Genomic DNA, 23,766 nt, shown 5'->3' on the forward strand with positions numbered 1-23,766 from the left:
CAGACAATAGTGTGGTGAAGGTCTGGAGAGGGTGGATATGGGGTGGAGGGGGTCAATGGGGAAACAAAAGGGACATCTGTAATACTTTCAACAATAAAGACAAATTTTAAAAAAAGAGTATTCCTTAAAAATGTAGAGGATACCATATAATTTATATTACTAAGATTTGTGTCTAAATTGCCTTTCAAAGGTCTTGCGTTACCAGAAGAATATATGCAGGTAAATCTATTAATATTCAACAAACCTGTATTCTACAATGGTATCATATCTCAGTTTAGGTTACACGGGAGATAATGTTTTACAATCTATTCCATTCGGTCTCTGTGCTGGGACAATTAGAGGGCAAAGCAATTGCAAGAGAAGAACCGCTCTCAGGATCTTTAACTGTGATTGCTACCTGCTGTTTTGTTTTGTTTTAAGTTGGGAACACTGTTCCCCAAAGCCCTTCACATCTCAACTTAAATGATTTGGTAGAGGATAATAACAACACTGTAAAATGGGCAATATAATAAAATGTCCTTTACCTTTTCTTACTGGAAACTGAGGATATGTGAACATTAACTCCTTCTGCCAAGTGAAACCGTTTTTATTGTTCTAAAGTCAGTATTTATTTTTAGAGATGGGAAATAAATAAAACTGCAGTACAAAAGAAGACATATAGACCAAATATCCCTAAGATGTTCTTTAAAATATTCCAAATATCACTATATTTGGTCAAAGGCTAAGAGGGAAAAAAGAAGCTTGTATTTATAAGGACTGTATCCTTTCATGTTAGCTATTTGTCTTATAATTTAACCTAGGCTTAGGCTGTGTTGACATCAGTAAACCAAGAACGAAAACTGGGACAAGCATCTGGATTGAGTAATTCCGACGAGAAATCAGCTTTCCCAGCAACACTTTTCCTGGTCTGATTCATACAGGCATTCATCTCAAGCTTTCATCTGGCTTTGTATAGCTGTGTTAAAAATTCATTTTAGTGACAAATGTACATACACTTAAAGTAGTTTTAAATTTCCTTGAATTACTAAAATGTTTCTCAACTTTATGAAACACTAGTTAACCACCGAACTATCCTAAGGAGCTCATTTGTGTCCCTTTTTAAGAAAAAAAATGCTTAAACAGTAATAAAAAGATATAGGCAATATTTAAACTTGTTTATGTTTCCTTTTCAATCTTCTAATGGTCAATAACATCTATTTCTAACAAATTAAGGCTACAACTGAGTGAAAAGTTTTAAATACTGAAATCCAAATATATTTGTTACATTTTCATTTTTATTAGACTTCAAATATTTGACTAACAATAATGTAAGAAGTTAAAAAGAACCTTAATGTCATTATACTTATATAAAATTTATTTTAAAATATAAGTTATTTGGTATTTTAAGTCTTAGAAAAGTAACTTTATTTCTAATGAAGCTAAATTTGCTTTATTATTCACTCATTAATCTAAGCTTAAATATATTTTTGACAATCATATACTTTACAAAGTGGTCCCCTCAATATTTCAAGTACCCACCTGGCAGAGTTATAACAATAGTATTGATTGTATTCCCTCTGCTATACTTTACATCCCTGTGACTATTTTGTTACTACCAATTTTTAGTTCTTAATCCCTTCACCTTTTTCACCCCCAAAGCGCCTCCACCCTGGCAACCAACAGTCTGTTCTCTGAAACTAATACAAAATAATACTGAATGCAAACTGTAATTGAAAAATTAAAAAAAAAACTACCCTAAAAAGAACTCAGGATATGGACATTTATTTAAAAGTACTAAATTACTGTGTGAAAATTAAGATAGTAAATATTAAGCTAATTTCTTTTGCTTTCATAAAATATTCACTTAATTCATAAATGCCATATAGGCTTGGTACAGGACAAATATTATAGATTTTGGAGACAGAACTCCCTGAATTAAAACTCTTAGCAAAAACACTCCACTACTTAAAAATGAAATATGCTATACATATCAGTTATTCCTTTATAATTATCAATCTAGTTTGAAACCATGCAATCTTAACATGTTTTATATGTGAGTAGATTTTCAAAGATTACATTTTTTTTATCAAACTGAATTAAAAGTAAGAAAAAATACTTTTTACAGGAGAAAGGATTTCACAAACTACTAATTAGTAAGTGTATAAACTCTCAGTAATGGTATAATATTTAAAATAAACTATATAATTTTATCCCATAAGCTAGATGGGTTTATAATCATTGAAGACATAGATAAGTAACAGTAAAACAAAGTATCCCCTTTTCAACAGCACTGCTAAAGCAGCAAGCCAAAAATGAAGGGAAAGTAGGGTCTGCTTACCAGAATAATGAAAGTAACGGGTCCAATGAAACTCCATATAAAATAGTTATCAACATGAAGCCAGCAACTATTATGGAAAGAAAAATAATGTAATAAGTAGCTTCAATGGATACTTAACATGACAAGGAAAATATAAATTTTAAAATCTAATAAAAGTGCATTTACATTTGCCTTTGAAAATTCATTTATCATAGGCAAGAACAATTTTATTAATTCTAGGCTGAGTTTCACGTAAAAAATAGTAATATATTTACTTCAACCTACTGGTTTTCATTTCAGGTTTTAAATTTGATAAAGACATAGTTATGTTTGTATGAGGAAATAATAAACATCACCACATCCCAACCCCTAATTCTTAAGATCACTGACTTTACTAAGAAAAACTTGAAACTCAATATTCCAAACTGTCTCATCATTTTAAAGCTATCTTCAATTTTTGCCTTTCAGATCTATATGTGAGCTTAAAGTACTTAATCCTAGGGAACATAATAGACAAAAAAAGTTTACATTATATTTGTTGCAAAACTACATAGCATAAATAAAATACCTCAACTGAGAATGGATAAATACTGGGGGGGAAAAAAAAATCAAAGCACAGACTCATACAGTATTAGAGTAAATGATGCATAAATTTATTAAGACAGATTTTACTTAGTGGTTCATTTTTCACATAACACTGAATCCCCAATGAATTTCTTTTATTTGTCTTTCATCATCTGTACAGTCAAAAAAGCTTTCTTTAGTCCAAAGAATCTTTATATAACTAATTTTATCAAAGGAAAAAATAAACAGAATTAGAAGGCAAATTCATGCCTCTAGCAAATAAAATCCTTAGAAACATGGCTATGTCCTACTTTCTGTCACTTTCCATAAATATCTATATTTTTATAAATGAAAGACAGTGACTTATTTTAATCCTTTCAAACTGCCTGATAAAATATTATCAAAGTAAAACATATGGAAAGGAATGTGCTACTGCCACCATTCAGAATGAGAGTTAGCTGGAGGGCTGGCTGCACAAAGAGAACTAACGAAGCATTAGCTTAAAACTGAGTAGTTAGACCTGTCAGATGCTTTAAGTTCAGAAGGATTTTTACTTAATGTCTTTCTAAGGCCAAAAAGTTATTTACTTTTCCAATTTGTTTCAGGTCAATCTTTTGTATTAAAAAAGAAAGTCCATAATTTAGAATCTGCCTCACCAGAGTACAAATCCTCTGAACCTAGAAAATTACAAAAGACTTGATTGTAATTTGCACACGGCATGCCCATTCTCTTCCAATAAAGCTTTCAGAGGCTATTTTAGTCTGTCAGGGAACCTCACTGACAGCTAACAGGCTTTAAAAAATTATTCACTTGAAAAACACTCAGGTCGCTTGCAATTACTTACGCTTTTTCTGTTCCATAGCTCTTATAGTCAATAGCAGCTGAAACTCCAACCACTGTGGCAGGAAACAAGTAACCAGCAACATAGTAATATTTCTTCCTTGAATATTCACTTTCAAAAACTTCAACTAACATTAGATAGAGCTGCACACCTTCTAAGCACATCCAAGCAAAAGCAGCCAAAAAGAAAAAGTGTAGAAGTCCTGCAAATATTGAGCATGCAATCTATAAAGAAAAAGAAAACAAAAACAAAACACAAAGAACACATGAATGGAAACAGCCCACTTCATAATTGTAAAACAGTCACTGATGGTGCTCACCACTGTCTTTAAAAATATATCATTATTTAAATACTGCTTCTTTAATTTTTTTTTTTCAAAAATGGAAATGAGTTACAAACACTGCCAAATTTGGAAAGTGTAATGCTTATAGTATATATAATATGCCAGGTGTGCTAGAAATTTCACCACTCTAAAGCTTTACGATTTATAGTGAAATTTTTTAAAAATTAAAGAAATAACAAAGCATCTTAATTTCTCTTCTAGAATTATCCATGATTAACTCTTAATACTCTACTTGCAGATGATCTGTTTCATTATAGAACAGTTGTTTCCAAATATACTATTTCTATTTTTTCTATTCCAGAATTTTAAAAATTTGCTTTAATGACAAATACCCCAGCTCTAATTACCTAACATTACTTTCCTGTCATATGTAAAGGATTCTTAAATTCAGCCCAGTGCAAATGAATATAGGGTGAAAAATTAATTATTAAATTATGTTCATAACACGGAAAAGTCATAATGAATAAAGTGCTCAGAATATGAAGAAATGATCACTGGTCAGAATAACTATGTGAGAAAATTAAAACTGTAAAAACAGAATCTTTCCATTTCAGTATCCCAGCATTCTTCTAATCAAATTATGTATCTTAGTAACAACCCAGAAAAATGTCAACTGTACCTTACTATGAGGAATGAATGAACTCATAATTTTATTTAATGACTGGGCTGCCTTTTAATTTACTACAAATTATCCTTCAATTGTGCCATGTCAATTAGACTGTTAACAAGGTCAAATATTAATATCAGCATACAAGGATGAGGGGATTCACACTTGTCATCATAATTTTCAGAGATTCAAGGTCAATAAACTGAAGGGGTGCTTACCATGTAGTCTGTCTTATCAATGCCTATTAGAAAAATAAACTCAGCAATGAAAAGGTTGATACAAAGATTCTTGTGAATTGTGTTACGGTCACTCTGGAGACCACGGAAAAAGCAGAAGGTGAAAATGCAGATAGCCAGGCAAACAAGGGAAATGACAATTCCCACCCAGGTGATGACTGTCAGGAGTAATTCGTGAACTCCATCTTTGTACTGAAAATAAAAACATAAAAAACGTTAATATTCCTCATTACAACTCAAGGTGAGTTTTCACATGTGATAGCTCGCTCATCTTTTAATACTAAACCTCTGAACACTCATGTGTGCTCCAACAGGGCTCAATACTAAAAAGAAATATTGATCATATAACACAGTTCAATATTATCAATATTTATATCCAAAGATAATGTATGAAAGTGGAAGAATTTACTAGAAAGTAATCCAATTATTTCAAAATGATTGAAATGATTACCTAAACATAGAAAATATAAAACAATAAAGAATATTTAGTAATGATAAAAAATAACTTGTATTAAATGACTTCCCAGCTAACATATGAATCAAATTTTAAGTTTTAACTTTCTCTTTGGGTTTTTATATTATACTAGAGGCCCGATGCACAAAATTCATGCAAGAGTAGGCCTTCCTTCCCCCAGCTGCTGGCACCAGCTTCCCTCTGGCACCCGAGACCCAGGCTTCCCTTGCAGGCCAGGCTTCGTCCAGAAGGTCATCAGGAAGGACATCCAGAAGAACATCTGGTCTAATTAGCATACTGCGCTTTTATTATTATAGATTTTATACTAAGAATCAAGTATACAACAGTTCTGAGAACTTTCATGCTGTTTCTTAAAGTATTTTTATCTTCTGGCTATTATTTTCTTAATCACATAAAGAAATACTAAGGAATATTCCAGTAACCATTCTGGCCTTTCAAAATCTGCAGTTTGCAGTGACCAAAATGACTGGGAAACTTAAAAGTTGTGAAATTAGATTCGAACATTCAAGAGGAGAAGGGTATGAAACTTTAGAGCCCTCTCTCTTTAGTATGGCCTACTTCAATCCCCGACCACCTCTGCCAGACACCTGCCCAAAGGAGAAAAACTCAGAATAAGTCCGTAAAGCACATGATTTTGAGAAGTAACAATATAGTGCCAAGGCTTCCTAAAATATATGGCCAGTGTAGAAACAATAAGAAATCCACACTACTCTGCTTGCTTTTTAGTTATGACTAGCACCCAAAGAAGGGATTGTCACACAGCTCTTTTGAATCTCTGAGGTTTTTCTCTGCCACTAATTAGAAGTGCAAATACTTACTGCAATTTCCCTGTGGGCCATAAGAATTGCAAAATTGGTTAGGTGGCTGCATGCACATGTTGTACGCGTTTTATTAGTGTCAACCAGCTTGCAGCCCTGGGTAGACCAATATCCCATCATAGTTCTCTCTGAGTAGTTCCAGAAGGAGCAGTTTGCATTGAAGTAATTGTCAGGCTGGGAAATAATGTGACAAGATAAAATTAGGATTTTTACACTCTAACATGGCAATAGCAATTGTTTAATATGTGTAAAAGGTAATTTAGATTAAACTTTGTAAGTTTCGGACTATAAAATTTTTCATCAGCAGAATTGTAGACTATGCTATGCAAGGCAGATATCTAACTTAAGAGGAGCTTTATAGTCCAAAACACTCTAAAGTGTTCCATAAATTACCAAAGACCCATTTTACACAATTACGATTTCCATCTTATGATTTTATATATTGATCGCACATTAGAACCATTTATTTTCCTTTTCTGACAAAATCAGACCCATGGATTTGTTCTAAGAAAACTCTGTAAGGACCAAGTGTTTTAAAATCAATTTCCCATGTAGAGCTCATGTTTATTCTCAGTGACACGTTTGCAACATCAGGATTCTTAGAAGACTGAATCAACTGCAGCAGATATAAGACAAGAATAGCCACACACATTTATTTTTCTTTGCCAATTCTGGAGGTCCACTGGGCTATCTGTGGGCACATATTCACTCTACGTATAACAATAGCCCAAATTCTTCAGTCTTCCAACACAGTGTAATTCTTTAACTACCAACTTGCATTCTAAGGCATATCTCTTCCATCCTAGACTTGGTAACATCCGGGCTTGATAACAATTGGGTCAAATATGATCAGGAAAACCAAAAAGAGATCTGCCACACTAAAAAGGCAGAGTCCTGTCAGTTAACACTGGGCTCTCCGGTTGCTAAGGTAAGAGTTGATTTTCATTCTAAAACAAATTATAGTCATTTACATTTTCCTGTTGATTACTGTATTAACGTTCATTAAAAATACACTTATGCTGTAATAATCACTGAACCTCATTTAATTTTATGTTCACAGACTTAAATAAACTTGTCGTTCTGACCTAGTCCAACATTTGAAATTCTAAGGCAAGATCCTTTCTTTCCACTCCGTCATCTCTCCATTCCCCCTCTCCCCATGCCCAGCATGCCAGCTTTGCTTTCCTTCCTCACTGGTTTTCTAACCTTCCGCGACTTTATTAACATACATAACTTACATCAATGTGTGGCAGGGTAAAAAGCACAGGATCTGTCAAGTACACTCGGCTGGATTCTTTATTGATTGAAACCGAAATGACGTGGGAATTCACTGCAATGGTGCTATTACGACCAATAAAGTCAGCACCCAGTTTTATGGTTGCATTTTCTGTACTGAGGAACTGTCCCAGGCTCCGGTAAATGATGAACACCAACTTCGCAAGCCCTAGGAAAGTAAAAACAGCCACACGACTTTACGGGAAACACACTTATGAATAATAATAAAAAAATAGATACATTAAAATAAGAATAAAATGGAAAAAATCCTTATGGAAAATCTTTATTTCAATTGAGTTCACTGAGTAACAGTAAGGCATTATTTTAAATCTGCTGTTAAATGTTAAGGTGTATTTGTTATATCAGGAGTCAAATACTCAGCATTTTAGACCTAACAGGTTTAAGCAAACAAAAAAAAACCTGTCAGTTTTTAAAGACGGTTCCACTTTACCGTTCCTGCTGTTCTGTTTGACAGTGTTTGCAGAGAGCTGGATTGAGCTGCCTGCTCCTTTGATGCCCAGAGGAAATTTGAAGTCCTGAACTTGTCCTTCTGTACTGAGAACTGCAACTTCCAGGACTGCGTGAGGCAAAGGAATAAAGGAGGAGGAGTAAGGGCGCATTCTTTAAACTACAAAGAGCAAATGATAATTGCATGAAAACCACTGTTTCTTTTTATCTACTTACAAAACTTTACTGTTAGAGCTCAACAAAATATGAACCAAATTACTCTAAGAAGTTCTTATGCCTTGACTACTCTGAAAAATTTCATATAATCATTTTGATGTATTTCATATATTTCGTATAAGCATTTTCTTCTAGGTTTATATTTTTTGTCATGAATTAATTCCAGACTTTTAGCCTATGAATAGTATATGAATTCATAATACAAAACTTTCCGTGTTTTATTTAAATGATTAAACAAAAGTGTATCAAAATGATACCTTGGTCCTTCATGTTAAGTAACTTTTCAATGGTTATTTGCTTGCCAAAGGTAAAACCATGAAGTATAAATTTGAATGTCTTTATTGTATGTATACATCTATTTACATGTATACGATATGTTTTAATACAGAAGACTCCACAGGTCAGTTTTGCAGTAATAGATTTTTCTCTAATTTCTAAAAGTGGTAAGACTAGCTAAGTTTACTTATGAGAAAATGCCTAGCATGATATTAAAACTCCCCATTAATTTTCACTAGTAACTATCAATCTGTACATATTTAAGCTGGTCAAAATAGGCCATATGTGTCAAATCTGGCCTGCTATCTGCTTTTGGAAATAAAGTTTTATTGGAACACGGCCTACTTGCATATTGTCTTATGGCTGCTTTGGTGCTACAATGCATTAAATTAAATATTTGCAACTTAGACCACATGGACTGAAAAGCCTAAAATATATATACTATTTGGGCTTTCGCAGTAAAAGTTTGCCAACTAAGGATAACACATACTCTAAATAATTCAATAAATAAATAAAGTTCATATATATTTTTCCTAAGTACACCCTCTCTAACGGTGTATATCCTTGCATAGCTATTTCTATACTTAGATACCAGGGAAACACGTATGTACACACACACACATACAATGATGCATTTACTCCCTTTCTTTTTACAAAATGGGCTTATGCCATTATAGAGTAACTCTTGAATACTAATATTTTTTTTATTTTTTATCTGTCACACCTTTGTTTTGTAAAATACAAATAGATTTATTTATAAGTATAAAATTGTAATGCTGGAAGATTTTTATAAGCTATCAGACCACATGTCAAGCATCTAAAATACAAGTTTATAATGAGAGTCATATAACTCCTAGAAGTCTATCAGCTTAAGAGATTGGCTGAAATACTTATTTTATTGATCCCTGCTTAAAAGATTAAGCTGATGAGCAGGTGAATGATCTCTCCTCGTATCAGATCCCATGTGTGCAGGTAGAGGGTTAAGGGGGAAAGAAGAGTGTCAAAAATATGCATCTAATATATACCTCTCTTTTCCTTTCACTGAAAGGCACTCAATTATTCTCAAAACAAGATGGAAGACAGGATGAAAAAAGGAAATAATCTTGAGTTTCATGAAATGTTCCAAATACAGATATATATGCACAAAGATTAATTTCATTCAACAAATATTTACTTATTAGAGTTTAAAAATTACATCTATCTAATCTAATAAAAGAGAAACATGGTAATTGGCGTACGACCGCTACCCTTCCCATTGGCTAACCAAGGTGATATGCAAATTAACTGTCAGCCAAGATGGCGGCGGCAGCCAGGCAGCTTGAAACTAACATGAGGCTTGCTTGCTTCAGTGACGGAGGAAACCAACGTTCCCCACCTGCCTTGCCGGCCTCTGAGCCTGCAGTTTGAAACATTTTAACAAATATAGAAGCTAAAAAAACCCCAGAAACCAGCTGTCAGCGAGCTGGGATCTCAGAGCTGGAGTCAGAGCTGGAGTTATACATTGTTTCGATTACCTACTTTCAGCAGCAGAGGCCTAAGAGCTGGAGCCTCAGAGCTAAAGCTGGCCCAGAATTAAAAAGAAAAAAAGAAAAAAAGGAGCGGTTGGAAGCTTGTCACCCGCCAGCCTGAAAACTGCCCTCAGCCCCTCACCCAGACTGGCCAGGCACTCCAGTGGGGACCCCCACCCTGAAGGGTGTGTGACCAGCTGCAAACAGCCATCATCCCCTCACCCAGGCTGGCCAAGCACCCCAGTGGGGACCCCCACCCTGAATGGTGTGTGACCAGCTGCAAACAGTCATCATCCCCTCACCCAGGCTGGCCAGGCACCCCAGTGGGGACCCCCACCCTGATCCAGAACACCCTTCAGGGCAAACCAGCCAGCCCCACCCATGCACCAGGCTTCTATCCTATATAGTAAAAGGGTAATATGCCTGCCAGCACCAGGATCAGCAGAGCCAAGAGGCCTCCTGGCACCAGGATCAGCGTGACAGGGGGCAGCGCCCAAACCCCCTGATTGCCCTGCGGCTCTGTGTGTGACAGGGGGTGGGGCCACAACCTCCCTATCCGCCCTGCTCTGTTTGTGACAGGGGAAGGCGCCCCAACCTCCTGATCAGCCCTGCTCTGTGCCTGATATGGGGGAGCTCCCCAATCTCTGATCACCCTGCGCTCTGTGTGTGAAAGGGTGCGGCGCCCCAACACCCCCACCCCCCCACGGGCCCTGCTCTGTGTGTGACAGGGTAGAGCCATAACCTCCCCATTGGCCCTGCCCTGAGTGTGAGAGTGGTGGCGCCCCAACCCCGATTGGCCCTGCTCTGTGGGTGATAGAGGGCGGCGCCACAGCCCCCACCCCTCCCACGGGCCCTGCTCTGTGTGTGATGGGGTAGAGCCATAACCTCCCCATCGGCCCTGCCCTGAGTGTGAGACTGGTGGCATCCCAACCCCCTGATCGGCCCTGCTCTGTGGGTGATAGAGGGCGGCGCCCCAACCCATTGATCTGCCCTGCTGTGTGTGACAGAGGGCGGTGCCCCAACCCCCCTATCGGCCCTACTCTGTGAGTGATAGGGGGGAGCTCCCCAACCCCCGGATTGGCCCTGCTCTGTGCGTGACAGGGGGTGGCGCCGCAACCTCCCCATCAACCCTGCCTTGAGTGTGACAGGGAGCGGTGCCCCAACCCCCAAATCGGCCCTACCCTGAGCGTGACTGGGGGTGGCATCGCAACCTCCAGATCCGCCCTGCTCTGTGCATGACAGGGGGCGGCGCCCCAACTCCCCAATTGGCCCTGCTCTGAGCCCGACCAGGGGCTGCACCTAGGGATTGGGCCTGCCCTCTGCCACCCGGGAGCAGGCCTAAGCCAGCAGGGCGTTATCTCCCAAGGGGTCCCAGACTGCAAGAGGGCACAGGCCAGGCTGAGGGGCCCCCCCCTCCCCCCCGAGTGCACAAATTTTTGTGCACTGGGCCTCTAGTTAAATATATAGATGCAAAAGTATTTAGTAAGTTTATACATACTTTAAGTACAACATCCTGAACAAACTGAGTTTAACTCAAAAAGTCTTCCAGAAATCAATGCATTAGAAAATATATTAATGGCCCGACTGGAGGGGCTCAGTGGTTGAGAGCATAGACCTATGAACCAGGAGGTCATGGTTGGATTCTTAGGCAGGGCACATGCCCAGGTTGCAGGCTCGAACCCCAGTGGGGGACATGCCAGAGGCAGCCAATCAGTGATTCACTCCATTAATGCTTCTTTATCTCTCTCCCTCGCCGTTCCTCTCTGAAATCAATAAAAATATATGTAAAAAAAGAAAATATAGTAATGTAATTTACTAAATTAAGATAAAGCAGAAAGAATTAAACAAATTCCAATACTCATTCAATATAAGAAATCTTTACAAAAATAACAGGAATAAAATAATTTCTTGCTCAGATAAAGGTTTTGGTATCAGATAAAGGGTACCTTTTTAAACTTAGAGCAAACAATGGTGAAAAGCTCTGGAAGCATTCCTTTTTAAAGTCAGGATGATCCCTATCACAGGTTTTATTTAGCACTGTACTAAAAAAAGAGCTAATGCAGCAATTCAAGAAAAATAAAAGCTACAAAGACTGGAAGAAAAAAGCAAACTGTTATTATTTACAGAAAATATAATTAACAACATAGTAATCTTGAGGGAGACTCCATATACTCTGAGAAAGTAAAAGAATTTGGCAAGGCTACAGCCAGCAAAATTAACTGTGGTCCTATAGACTAAGCAACAATTAGAATATGTAATTTTAGAAGAATTAAAGTTAATAAAATTTTATTTTAATTACAATAAAAATAAATAGTATAGTTCCCAAGGACTAAACCTAATAAGAGAAAAGTACAAGATATTAATGGGAAAAACACAGAACTTTATTAAAAGATCTAATAACAAATGAAGGATTTTTTATGGTCTTACTTGGGAGAACACAATAAATTTGTGACGCTTCTTTTAAAATCTATCTATAAACTCAGTCTAATTCTAATAAAAATTCCAACAAGATTTTTTTGAGTAGCAAAAACTTGACAATATGATTTTAAATTTCACGTGGGGGAGCCATGCCAAAAGCAGGCAAGGCAATTAATTCTTCACAGAACAGAACTGAAAGAACTCACCGGATAGTAATATTATTGAAACAAAACCAAAGCAACGCCTAACACATACTCCTAACATGAACATAAACTTGATATATGACTGAGATATCATTACAAACCAACCGGGAAAGGAATGGATTATGCAACTAGAAATACAAGTATTGAACAACTGATTATCCATATGGAGAACGTAACCAAATTAGTTACCTCCTACATACATAAACAAAAGTTAATTTTAGGTGGATTAAAAGCATAATTGTAAAAAAAAGGAAAGTATTATGATTTCCAAAGAAAATACAAGATCTTTATAACTGTAGAGAAGATTTTCTTGAGCAAAACACCAAAAAAGAAAATACTTCTTAAAAAGATATCAGAAGCATGGCCCTAAAAGAATAGATAATAAATTTTACTTCATTATTCTGTAAAACAAAAGAAATCATAAACAAAGTAAAAAAGAGAAGACATCAATAAAAAATAAATATTTGCAAACTATATAATTCTCAAAGAATTAGTGTCCAGAATGCATTATCCATAGAGGAAAAGGTATACAGGAAAAAGTTGTAGACAACAAATTTACTGGAGAGAAAACAAAAAAACAACAACAATAAATGCAGTAAGTAGTCAAAGAACTGCAAATTAAAACAATAATGTGATCAAGTCAAACCTATTAAAATGACAAAGTTTATGTCAATAATATAGTGTTAACAAAGACAGTGGCTGGGAATAATGGTATTACAGGTGAGAATGTAAAATGGCGAAACTATATTGGAAAGCAATTTGACAGTATTTAGTAAAGTTGAAGATGGGCATGCTCTAAGACTCAAAAATTCTATTTCTAAGTGTATATGTACATATATATCTGGAAGGCATACATATGAACAAGAAGACACAAAAACTTTCACTGAAGTTTTCTTACAGTACTAGGAAAAATACATAAGCCACTGAAGTACCTATCACTGGCACAATTAAATAATAGTGAAGTCTTCGTATATAAGATGAATGCACTAGAGGTGCATGTATTAACATAGATAAACATGAAAATTTTCATAGTAGAGAAAAATTACTCAGTTACATTTGTAGTGTGAAATCTTAACTTGAAAAACAAAAAGTAACTGTTAAATGTACATTTCCCACAGAGCAAAAAATTTTTTAAAAAAGCTTACCAATGTTAACAAGTAATTTAAAGATGATGGTTACTTCATTCTTGATCTGATCAAGAAGGAGGAGACCCAGGACTGTTTATAATATGATCTACTTCTGTATGCTTGAAATAATATATGCTTTGTTCAATAGATCTCCTGAAATTGAATCCACTTGATTCATAGGAGAGCCTCACTCACAACCAATGCTGTAGATAGGATTTTAATATATTTCTCTGTCCTATTTTTATAATTCATCGCAGAGTATTTACTGCGATGAGAGGAGAAGGGGAATAAAGTGAGAGAGCATACAGGGAGAACTACTGCTTCTGCCAGGAGACCCATCACATTGTAGGCTCCATCACCCTGAGTCCCAGGGTAAACATAACTTGGAGCCCACAGATGACAGGGAGCAGCACCAAAGCCCAGCCTGCAATGGTGACACAGCATGATGGGTATAATCCCTTGTTGTGAGTTGCTGTGACTTTGGGGGTTTTGTTACTGCAATGTAACTAAGCTTACAGTTAACATAAAATCATGCAGGCTGCTAAGCCCATTGGAGAATAAATGATTGATAGTAAATTTTATAATGGGTGAATTAGGCTGATAATACTCAAACACCTAATCGATGGCAAGATACAAAGACAAGCAAACATGTGCCTCTTGAATAGGATGCAATAGAAAGTTCTGGGGGAGAGGGGGAAGAGAAGGCTTACATCTGACCTGATCAAGCCTCCTGATATAATTTTCAGTATATATCATTCATGATAAAATGATATCACAGGATGAAATAAGCGGAGTCCAGAATGTGGGGTATTCTACAGAACAAATTATCTGGTCAGTTTCTTCAACAAAAATGAAAATGGTTTTAAAAAATAACTGTATGGATAAATGGCTTTTAATTAAAAGAGACTAAATCATTGTATCAATTAAATGTCTGACATGAACTTTTTTGAACCCTGGTTTAAAAAATTAAGTTATTAAGTATTAACAAATTTATATGAATCAAGTAAATTTAAGCACATGTTTGTTATCTTTTGAAGCTATTTTTGTTAAATTTTAAAGTATGAAAATGACATTGTGTTTTCTTGGAAAAAAGTATAGGATATTTACCAAAGTAGTTAAAGTAATAATAATATGATGTTAAGATTTGCTTTAAAATAATAACAATGACAAGAATAAGTGAAACAGGATTAGCTTAGATGTTGAATAAAAAACTGCTTCGCTCAAGGTATCATTAAGAAAATTTTTTTAAAATCACATACTGAGGGAAAACATTCAGAGTACATACACTTGACAAAAGATTTGTATCAAGAATATATAAAGAATCTTTGTAACTTATTACTATGAAGACCAATAATCTAATTAAAAATGAGCAAAATACATGAACAGACACTTCACAAAAAGATGTATGAGAGACCAATAAGCGCACTTGAAAAGTTGAACAGTTATCAATAAAATGTAACTTAGCAATCATACAAATGCAAAATAAAGCCAAAATGAAATGCTACTAGACTAAACTTAAAAAGACATTTGAGAAGACAATCCTAAATGTTGGTGAAAATGTGGGGCAACTGGAATGCTCATTGCTGTTAAGAGAAAAAAATGGTACAATTACTTGGGGGAAAGAGCAGCTTTAATAAAATTGCAGTCAAAAAGTGGAAATGACCTAAATGTCTAACAAGTGAGTTAATATACAACTAGTGGTATGTCCTTATAATTAAAGTAGAGGCCCGGTGCATGAAATTCGTGCAGTGTGTGTGTGTGTGTGGGGGGGGGGGGGGTGGAGGCGGGTATTGTCCCTCAGCCAAGCCTGCACCCTCTCCAATCTGGGACCCCTTGAGGATGTCTGACTGCCCATTTAGGCGCGATCCCAGTGTGATCGGGCCAAACAGGCAGTCGGACATCCCTCTCACAATCCAAGACTGCTAGCTCCCAACCACTCGCCTGTCTGCCTGCCTGATTGCCCCTAACCACTTCTGCCTGCCAGCCTAATCACCCCCTAACCACTCCCCTGCCAGCCTGATCAACACCTAACTGCTCCCCTGCCGGCCCAATCGCCCCAACTGTCTGCCCCTGCCGGCCCGGTCACCCCCAACTGCTCTCCCCTGCCGGCCCCATCGCCCCCAACTGCCCTCCCCTGCAGGCATGGTCACCCCCAACTGCCCTCCCCTGCTGGTCTGATGGCCCACAACTGCCCTCCCCTGCAGGCCATCTTGTGGCAGCCATCTTGTGTTCACATGGGGGCGGCCACCTTGTGTGTTGGAGTGATGGTCAATTTGCATACTGGTCATTACTAATTAACATATCAGGGCTAATTAGCATAGCCCTTTCTTATTTGTGTTGGAGTGATGGTCAATTTGCATACCAGTCATGACTAATTAGCATATCCAGTCTTGACTGTGAGGGTGTCATGACCAATTTGCATATTACCCTTTTTATTAGTATAGATACTACTCAGCAATGAAAAGGATGGAATTACTGATGCTCAAACCAACATGGGTGAATCTCAAAAACATTATTCTGCATGAAAGATCAAAATCATATATTATATGATTCCTTTAAAGGTCCAGAAAAAGAAAAACTATAGTGACAGAAAACAGATCAGTGGTTGTCTGGAGCTGGGGATACCAGGAGACTGACTGGAAAAGAGCATAAAGAACCCTTTTAGGTTGGTAGAAATGCTGACCATGCTGTTAGTTAGGTGGGTGTACAGTTGTCAAAACTCATCGAACTGTACAGCTGTTCTTATTGTATATAAGATAAGATATAACTGAAAGTTGACTTTTAAAAGCTATACCAGATATAATTATGACATTTTTATAAAGTCATACATAGGGTAAACCATACAATAAAGTAAATTAAGGACTGAAGGAGAAATCACTAAGGAGAAAAAACAAATTGTTTTAATAACCAAAGACTTTGTAACCATATTCTAAATTTAGGTAAGAGCATCAAGAGAGTGAGAACATAAAAGGATAATGGGCCATTTTAGTCCTCTAAAATGAGAATAAGTTGAATGTATTCCTCATACTAACTCATGTATAATATTTGTCACAAAATTCTTTTATCTCAGAAATAAAAAGACATACTATATTAGAATATGTAAAATGACTTTCACAGTGATAATTACTTGGGTAATCTATCTAACTATATATATATACATATACATATGTATACACACACACACACACACAGTAAGTTCAGGGCATTGTTTTTGAAAAGTCAAACATTACATTGCATTCTATAAGAATCTCCACCCATAATGTTCCTTTTTAAATAAAAACAATTTTTTAAGTATAAAGCATGCTCCTTTAGAACTCTAAAAACATAGGTATTGGGAAAAATATATTCCTAAACACTTAAATCTTCATACTATGTCTCAAATTGAGATAAAACTATCTGGGACATATAATAAGAGTTATCTGCATTATTCGAGGCTAATGGGAGCACAGACTATCAACCTGACCTGTCAGATTTTCTGGCACTCTTGGGAGAAGCTTAAGAAGGAAATTTTAGTTTTGGGTTTTTTTCTTTTTGTTTTAAATATAGCCTTTAGAAGACTCAGAAAATACAAACCGAGGTCATAACATTTTCCATGACTCATCCTCTAAGATGATCAAGACTACACTCCTTTATCCTTACAAGTACATCACTGGAAACATTTGAGAAGACTCATTTAAGGTATATCTTAGGAATTTCATTAGACTAGTAAATAAATTAACCTTAGAAATAATAAAAGCTTTAGAGAGGGGAGCTTTATTCACTCTGTATTATTACTAAGGCTATGGTAGGTACCATTTTCCTCATGACTGGTCTCCCAGATTATGTCAGGCCAAATTATTTTGATTTCATTTAATTTGAAGTTACTGAGTTGTTTATCACTCTAAAACCTCACAGTAAATAAAAACATGATTTTAATAATACTTTATTTCTCTCTAGAAATTCATTTATTTAAATCAATTTAAAGTTTTGAATTTAAATCCAAGTATCACAATCTGATTAATACCTATTTCTTCTATATACTTTACATTTCTATATTTTCTAATATAAAGTCCCATGATTTAGGCAGACACAATTAGGTAATGAGATATGGCATCCCAGATAGCAAAACTTCATTCAATATCCACTGTTCCAGATATATACTCCTTTGGTGAAAGATTAGTCATGATCCCTTCTGGGTTTTTTTTATATTTATGCTTGGAAAACTTCTTATTTACTAAGGGATACTATAAAACTTTATCTAAGCTCAAACTCACTGAATGAGCAACACTTCTAAATCAGTCAAACCTAAATTTATGTTACTGTACTTCTTTCAAGTATCACAAATTAATCCCTGCCTCTTGTTGCCAGCCTTCAAATTCTAAATCATGCTCCAAACTATCGGCAGCTATTTTGCAATCTATGAAGCATGGATATTCTGCTGTATGGAAGATGTAGCTCACTGATCACATTTTCACCTGAAGGCAGTTGTGATTAATATAAACATTTGGATCACACTGTTTGCCTAAAATATTTGACTGGGATAACACATTCCAGAAAGTAATTTAAATTCATTAGGAACATAATATATGAAATGGAAAAGCGTTTGCCAGTTCCACAGCAAGCATTTCCATTACTTAAGCAATCCATATTCAGGCATTTAAGTACTCTAACACATTTTTCCTTTAATGATTTTTCAGTGGGGAATAAATACAACACACACACACACATGACACCAACTTTTAAAAGATATAGGAAAGGTGTTGGCTTCTGAATTAAGTTTATGAAATGTGATCAATATCTCTTGTTAACAGACAAAAATATTTCCACAGAAGAGACGCTGGCCACTGGGAAATAACAGATTCAGAATGGAAACATCATTATCTTAAACATCTACCTTCTAAATCAAAGATTAAGCCTGACAGCAGGTTCACTTACCAATATTTTCGGTAGGCATTGAGACTCTGGTTGGTTCTACCAGATTGTCAGCCAGGACAAAAGCCCCTTCTTCCAACGTATCCAGTAACATCGTTGCAGTATGTGCTTGTTCAGAAGAATTCATGTGTTTCCACGATTCCAAAGCTTCAGGTTTCAGAAGGTTGTCCACTGTGTCAACAATTGCCTGCATCCATTAGAAAACCATCATTCGTTTGGACTGCTTGTAGTACCAAGGTGATTTTTCAACCACTGACTAGTGACAATTGTAGTATTTATCTGTCATGATGATTTACACTAATTTCAAGATGGAAGAACAGCTGGACAACATATATCTGGTCAACTTGTAACATATCTGACTATTTCAGAATAGGACTGACTGAGGATTAGTAGACTACTATTTGATCATAAAGAGTACGTGTAAAAAGATGGCTTTTCTGTTTATTTAATCATCTCAGTTGTTGAAAAGAAATAGAGTCAGCTCTTAACCTGAGGTATTCCTCTTACATGCATAGCCACTCCTACTTATACCCTCAAGGCTAGAATGTTCTAAAGAGCAAACACTGATGCCTCTGGAGTAGCCTAATAGTTATGCTTGGAAAGTAAGACATATTATTTTTTGGAACATGAACTCAAATTTAATAACTAAAATTGTGCCTTATAACAATATCTGTTTGTTACCATTGGGACAAAAAAACAAGATGATTTCAAATTCTGTAAATTATCTGTGAACATAATTCACTCTTCTAATTCCCTGTCCAGCTAAAAAAAACAAAACACAAAAAACACTTGAGAGTATACCTTAATTCATAAACAAGGATCTGTTTCAGAAGGAATCAATAAAGCAATCAAAATATGTAAAGCCTATACTAATAATATAATGGCAACAGAAAGGCAGAATAAATCCTTCATAAGCATCCAAGTTGGAAATATGCACATATGTAGGTTTCATTTATTGTTACGCAAAATAACATTAAATAAAAATATAACCCAGTCAGTTAAGCAACTGAAGGCGGGCTTCTGTACTGATAGTTCCTGTAGCACTACACTAACTATAGCTTGGATAGCTGAAATCACTAAGTTTATTTATTCTACCCCATTTACCTAGTCCTAATGTGTCATTAGGCCATATCTAAACTGTTTTGATTTACTGGCAATCACAGATGGAAAAAGAACGTAGATTGTACAAAGAACACCACCAAAAACTGCTAGTTTGAGGTGCTGTCTTAAAATGAGCAGGGGGAAATGTTGTTTGAGGCTACTGTCAGAGCAAGACTAATTAGCTTAATCCGTCTTAATATCCTCGTTCTGTCTGCCTTGTGAGCCACCACAACCTTCCTGGCAGGTGAAGATACTTCCAAGGGACGTCAAAGGCTTTTTTCTTTCTCTAATGGAAGATAGAATACTCAAAATGCTCACATTGATACTGCTGCAGCCATTAACTAGAGTGGAACAGAAATTGGTCTGCTGAGGCCAGATTCATTAGTCACCAGAAATACAGACTGAAGCCTCTAATCTAAGTTACAAATGAATCCTCTGTCACAAAGCAGGAAACCGCTTCATTTGCATAGTGTAAGTCGGCTTCTGATTGGTAATTTAAGGAGTTTTATTAGTCTTATCTGAACAGAGAAAAGTCATTTGTGACGTGCTGAAAATGACACTGGTCAGAAATTAAGGCCATGCTGAAATTTACTATGTATACACTGATGGCATGACTTCATGAATCTGAAACACTCCTTATTTATTACCATTAGTACTTTTCTCATGGAATCAAAATGATCATTAGTCTCATCCTATTCCTGAAGTAGTCTCTCCCTGCCAAAGAAAAAAAGCTATTCTCTTCCCACTGAAATGTATGTCCTGGGCAACATCCCAATTATTACATTTCACATATTAACTAATAATTTTAAGGTGAACTGAAACTTCAGTATGACAAATTCTATACTCTTTAGCAGTTATTTCTTTGTCCCAGTTAAAAAGGCTAAAGAGGGGCTTTCAGAATATTACTGCCTGAAAACAGACTTTCCCACCACCTTTTCCTACAAAGTTCAAAGATCTTTATAAGAAATTTAGTAAGTTTATTAGTAACAAGTCTACTAGTAACTTGTGGGATGCCATCCTTATTTTCTAGATCTTGCCAAAAAATAGAAGCCACAGCTTGCGAATAACCTCTGTTCTACAAAACTTCTAAGTTCTTTGTTGTGTTGTCACATATGTAAGAATTAGGTTTGATTTATTAGTAATATGGTCCTTAGATGAGCAAGATTAGAAAGTCACTCCCACCCCCCCAAAAAAGAACACTTAAAATTCAGAATGAAACAAAAATGCAATATGGCATTATTATTTTGACCTATCACACAGAACTAGCATGGCATAATTCTACTGTTAGCCTCACTCAGCATTTTTCCTATTACTTGGATTTGCCCGGGAGAAAAACTGGCTGGAACAGACAAGGATTCTCAGCCAAATGGTGGCTTTCTGTTCAGATCAGCCTGAGAAATACCAACATATAACACATGTCGATAGCACAGTCACATTATTCATATATCATTTCTAGTAACCCTTCCCAATATCAACTTGGTTCTAGATATGACTCTGAAAAATTTCAGGACAAAGCCTATTTTATTTAAGAGTATACCACAGATAAGAAAGCAGTGACTTTTTCATGCACATACATTATGACTATACAGTCTTTGATAGGATAAACTGCCAAGACTATATCATAGCTGTGTTACTACGCAAGTTGTTTTTTAATCCACAGAGATGACAGCCGAAAACAAGGAGACTATATAATTAGTTTCCAATTCAGAGGGTATTTCATTAAAATTCTTGTACATTTGGATAAACTGGAAAAACAGCAAAAATTATAAAAAATTATTTGCTTATTCTGAGAGTAATATACCTGTGAGAAGCCAACATTTGTACAGCTGATATGGGGCACATTATATAATTATCAAAGACTGAAATACATTGGATCATGCAGCAAGATGATAAAGCGTGGCAGGTAGCTGAAGGAGGGAGAAAGCAGGGTGACAGCACAGGAGAGATACCTTAAGGTAAGCCCTGCATGTCTTCTCTCGTTTTTGGAGCTTTTTAGTAAAAGAAAAGAAAATCACAGGTTAGATTTTAACTGCTGAAAACGAGGAAAGAAGAAATCCTCAAAAATTTAACTGGTGCTCCTGAGCTCAGATTTTATTGGCACCGGAGACTTCTGGATTCCGTGGGTCTGCGCTGACTGCCAAAATTGTGCACTTACAGGTTTTAATTGTAAGTTACTAAGTACACTAATCCAAAGTATCCTGATAAAACTAGAGACAAAATATGTGGTCAAAAGAAAAAAAATGACTATTTTTTTCCACTCTATAAAACCATGTTAGCCACAGATTGTGGATTCATATGAATCTCATCGAAACACTTATTTTATAGTATGGTTAAAATAACCATTACATTTTTGGCATGCTATGAAAAATTAATAGTACTATTACACTTTACTCCTAGAGAGGGAAAACTTGTTCTTCTTCCCAAAACCTGCCACTAAGGACAGTATTTCAGTGGCTAACATTTCTCTTCCTGTCACAATTGGGTTGCAACCCTAAGAGTATACAAAGTATGTGTTCTAGAACATAGTCTCTACACAGAATCTCTCCAAGTGCACTGAATGCATTCTAAAGTGAGACTACTGACCAGAAACAGGCAGGTGAAGTTTGCCAACAGCTAAGGTCACCCCTCAGATAATTAACTTTTTATTGTTGTTATTACTGCTCCTTTCGCAACTATCATTCTTCCTCGGGACATGAACCAGAGAAGTTTCATTTTTAAGTATATGTCCAAGGGGCCAGAAGTTTGGCAGTCAACTGCTATTAGGATCCAGAGCTGCCATACACAATGCCTAACTGAATAGAACAGAAAATGCCTACTTACCTTGTTATAACTCCGTCCAGCTGAATCTTTTTCGCTAGGTTTCAGTTCCTGCAGCTGTGCATCAAGAATGTCCACCAACTGCTCCATCAATCTCACTGAAGAACTCACATCCCCAGCAAACACCGGCCCTTTGGTATGTTTAGCCAGTTCATTGGCAAGACTAGCGGCGTTTTCTCCACTTCTAATCTGAAACGCCAATTTATAGTATCTCAGTAAGATTTCTTGTTCTGTTCGTGGCTTCTTGTTCTTCTCCTGAGTATCTTTGTTGTGGTGAAAAACTTACTTACAAATGTGTCAAAATCTGCAACTAATTGAGAGCAATAACGTTCTCTTTATTTCAGATGATGAAAGGTTCTTAGATCCTCAGCACACAAAAGAAATTCTTAACCAGACATTTAAAAGAAACAAAAGGAGGGAGGTTGGGGGTAGGGGTGGGGGAAGAAAACCAGAAATCCTTTGCAAAAGTTTCAGATAGCTCTCTCATTTCACTGCAACCACTTTAAACTGTTATTTATTTCAGAATCATTTATTTATCCCAATGATCCAGAAATTTAAATCAGAACATAATCAGTAGGACACTGAGGGTTATTATCTACTGCTTGCACTTCACAAAGGTAGATGGGAAAGGAGAAAATAAAATGTTACTGTATTCCACTATAATGTAAAATATTTTTACTTATATTCTACTGTAAATATTTTTACTCATTCTATCATAATCATCTGTGATATAAACATCTGCTCACATTCTGTGGATTCAGTTGCAAACTTAATGATATTTGATTTATTAGGCCAATGCACTATTTGTCTTACAAACATCAAAAGGAGCAGAACTAACTAAATATGATTGAAATTAAGCAAGTATGTACTCATTAAAAAGCTTAACAAAGAAAACAGCATGCCTCAAAACATATGTAACTTTGAATAAATAGTTTACAGACAGAGCTATGCATGATTTTTTTTTTTTTACTTTTATACTGAACAAAGTCATGAAGCTGGTTTTAGCATACAAAGCTGTTATTTATGTTAGAAGTTAAAGCCCTTAATCACCAATATGTATCATATTAAAAGGTTCCAACCAACCTTCTGAGCCAGCTGATTCACCCAGTGTGAGGTACAGTTGCTAAGATCAGGGCCCTTAGGGTTCCATGTTCCAGTGGAAGCCATGCAGAGATACGAGGCAGTTCCTATAGCAGATGTAGAAAACAACAGTGAAATTGAAACCATTTTTCTGCACGCATTCGGGAAATCAGCTATGATGATCCT

The 23,766-nt window shown here is 36.1% G+C and overlaps 1 protein-coding gene across 21 annotated transcripts in view; it reads right to left on the minus strand.

Moving 5' to 3' along the window:
• Positions 1–23,766, minus strand: part of ADGRL2 (adhesion G protein-coupled receptor L2) — a 288,043-nt gene that overhangs the window by 22,538 nt on the left and 241,739 nt on the right. For 15 of the 21 annotated variants that reach the window (XM_059689062.1, XM_059689061.1, XM_059689063.1 and 12 more), the window contains 10 exons: positions 23,584–23,687; positions 22,504–22,689; positions 21,633–21,671; positions 18,586–18,769; positions 7,907–8,032; positions 7,419–7,624; positions 6,181–6,354; positions 4,870–5,079; positions 3,705–3,925; positions 2,318–2,384 (listed from right to left, as the gene is read on the minus strand). In XM_059689062.1, coding sequence (XP_059545045.1) covers positions 2,318–2,384; positions 3,705–3,925; positions 4,870–5,079; positions 6,181–6,354; positions 7,419–7,624; positions 7,907–8,032; positions 18,586–18,769; positions 21,633–21,671; positions 22,504–22,689; positions 23,584–23,687 — 1,517 coding nt within the window. The remainder of the gene's footprint in view (positions 1–2,317; positions 2,385–3,704; positions 3,926–4,869; positions 5,080–6,180; positions 6,355–7,418; positions 7,625–7,906; positions 8,033–18,585; positions 18,770–21,632; positions 21,672–22,503; positions 22,690–23,583; positions 23,688–23,766) is intronic. The other 6 variants (XM_059689065.1, XM_059689068.1, XM_059689070.1 and 3 more) reach the window with 1 other exon arrangement.

Source organism: Myotis daubentonii, chromosome 3 (assembly GCF_963259705.1).
Source record: "Myotis daubentonii chromosome 3, mMyoDau2.1, whole genome shotgun sequence".
In the NCBI taxonomy this organism is placed as follows: Eukaryota; Metazoa; Chordata; class Mammalia; order Chiroptera; family Vespertilionidae; genus Myotis; species Myotis daubentonii.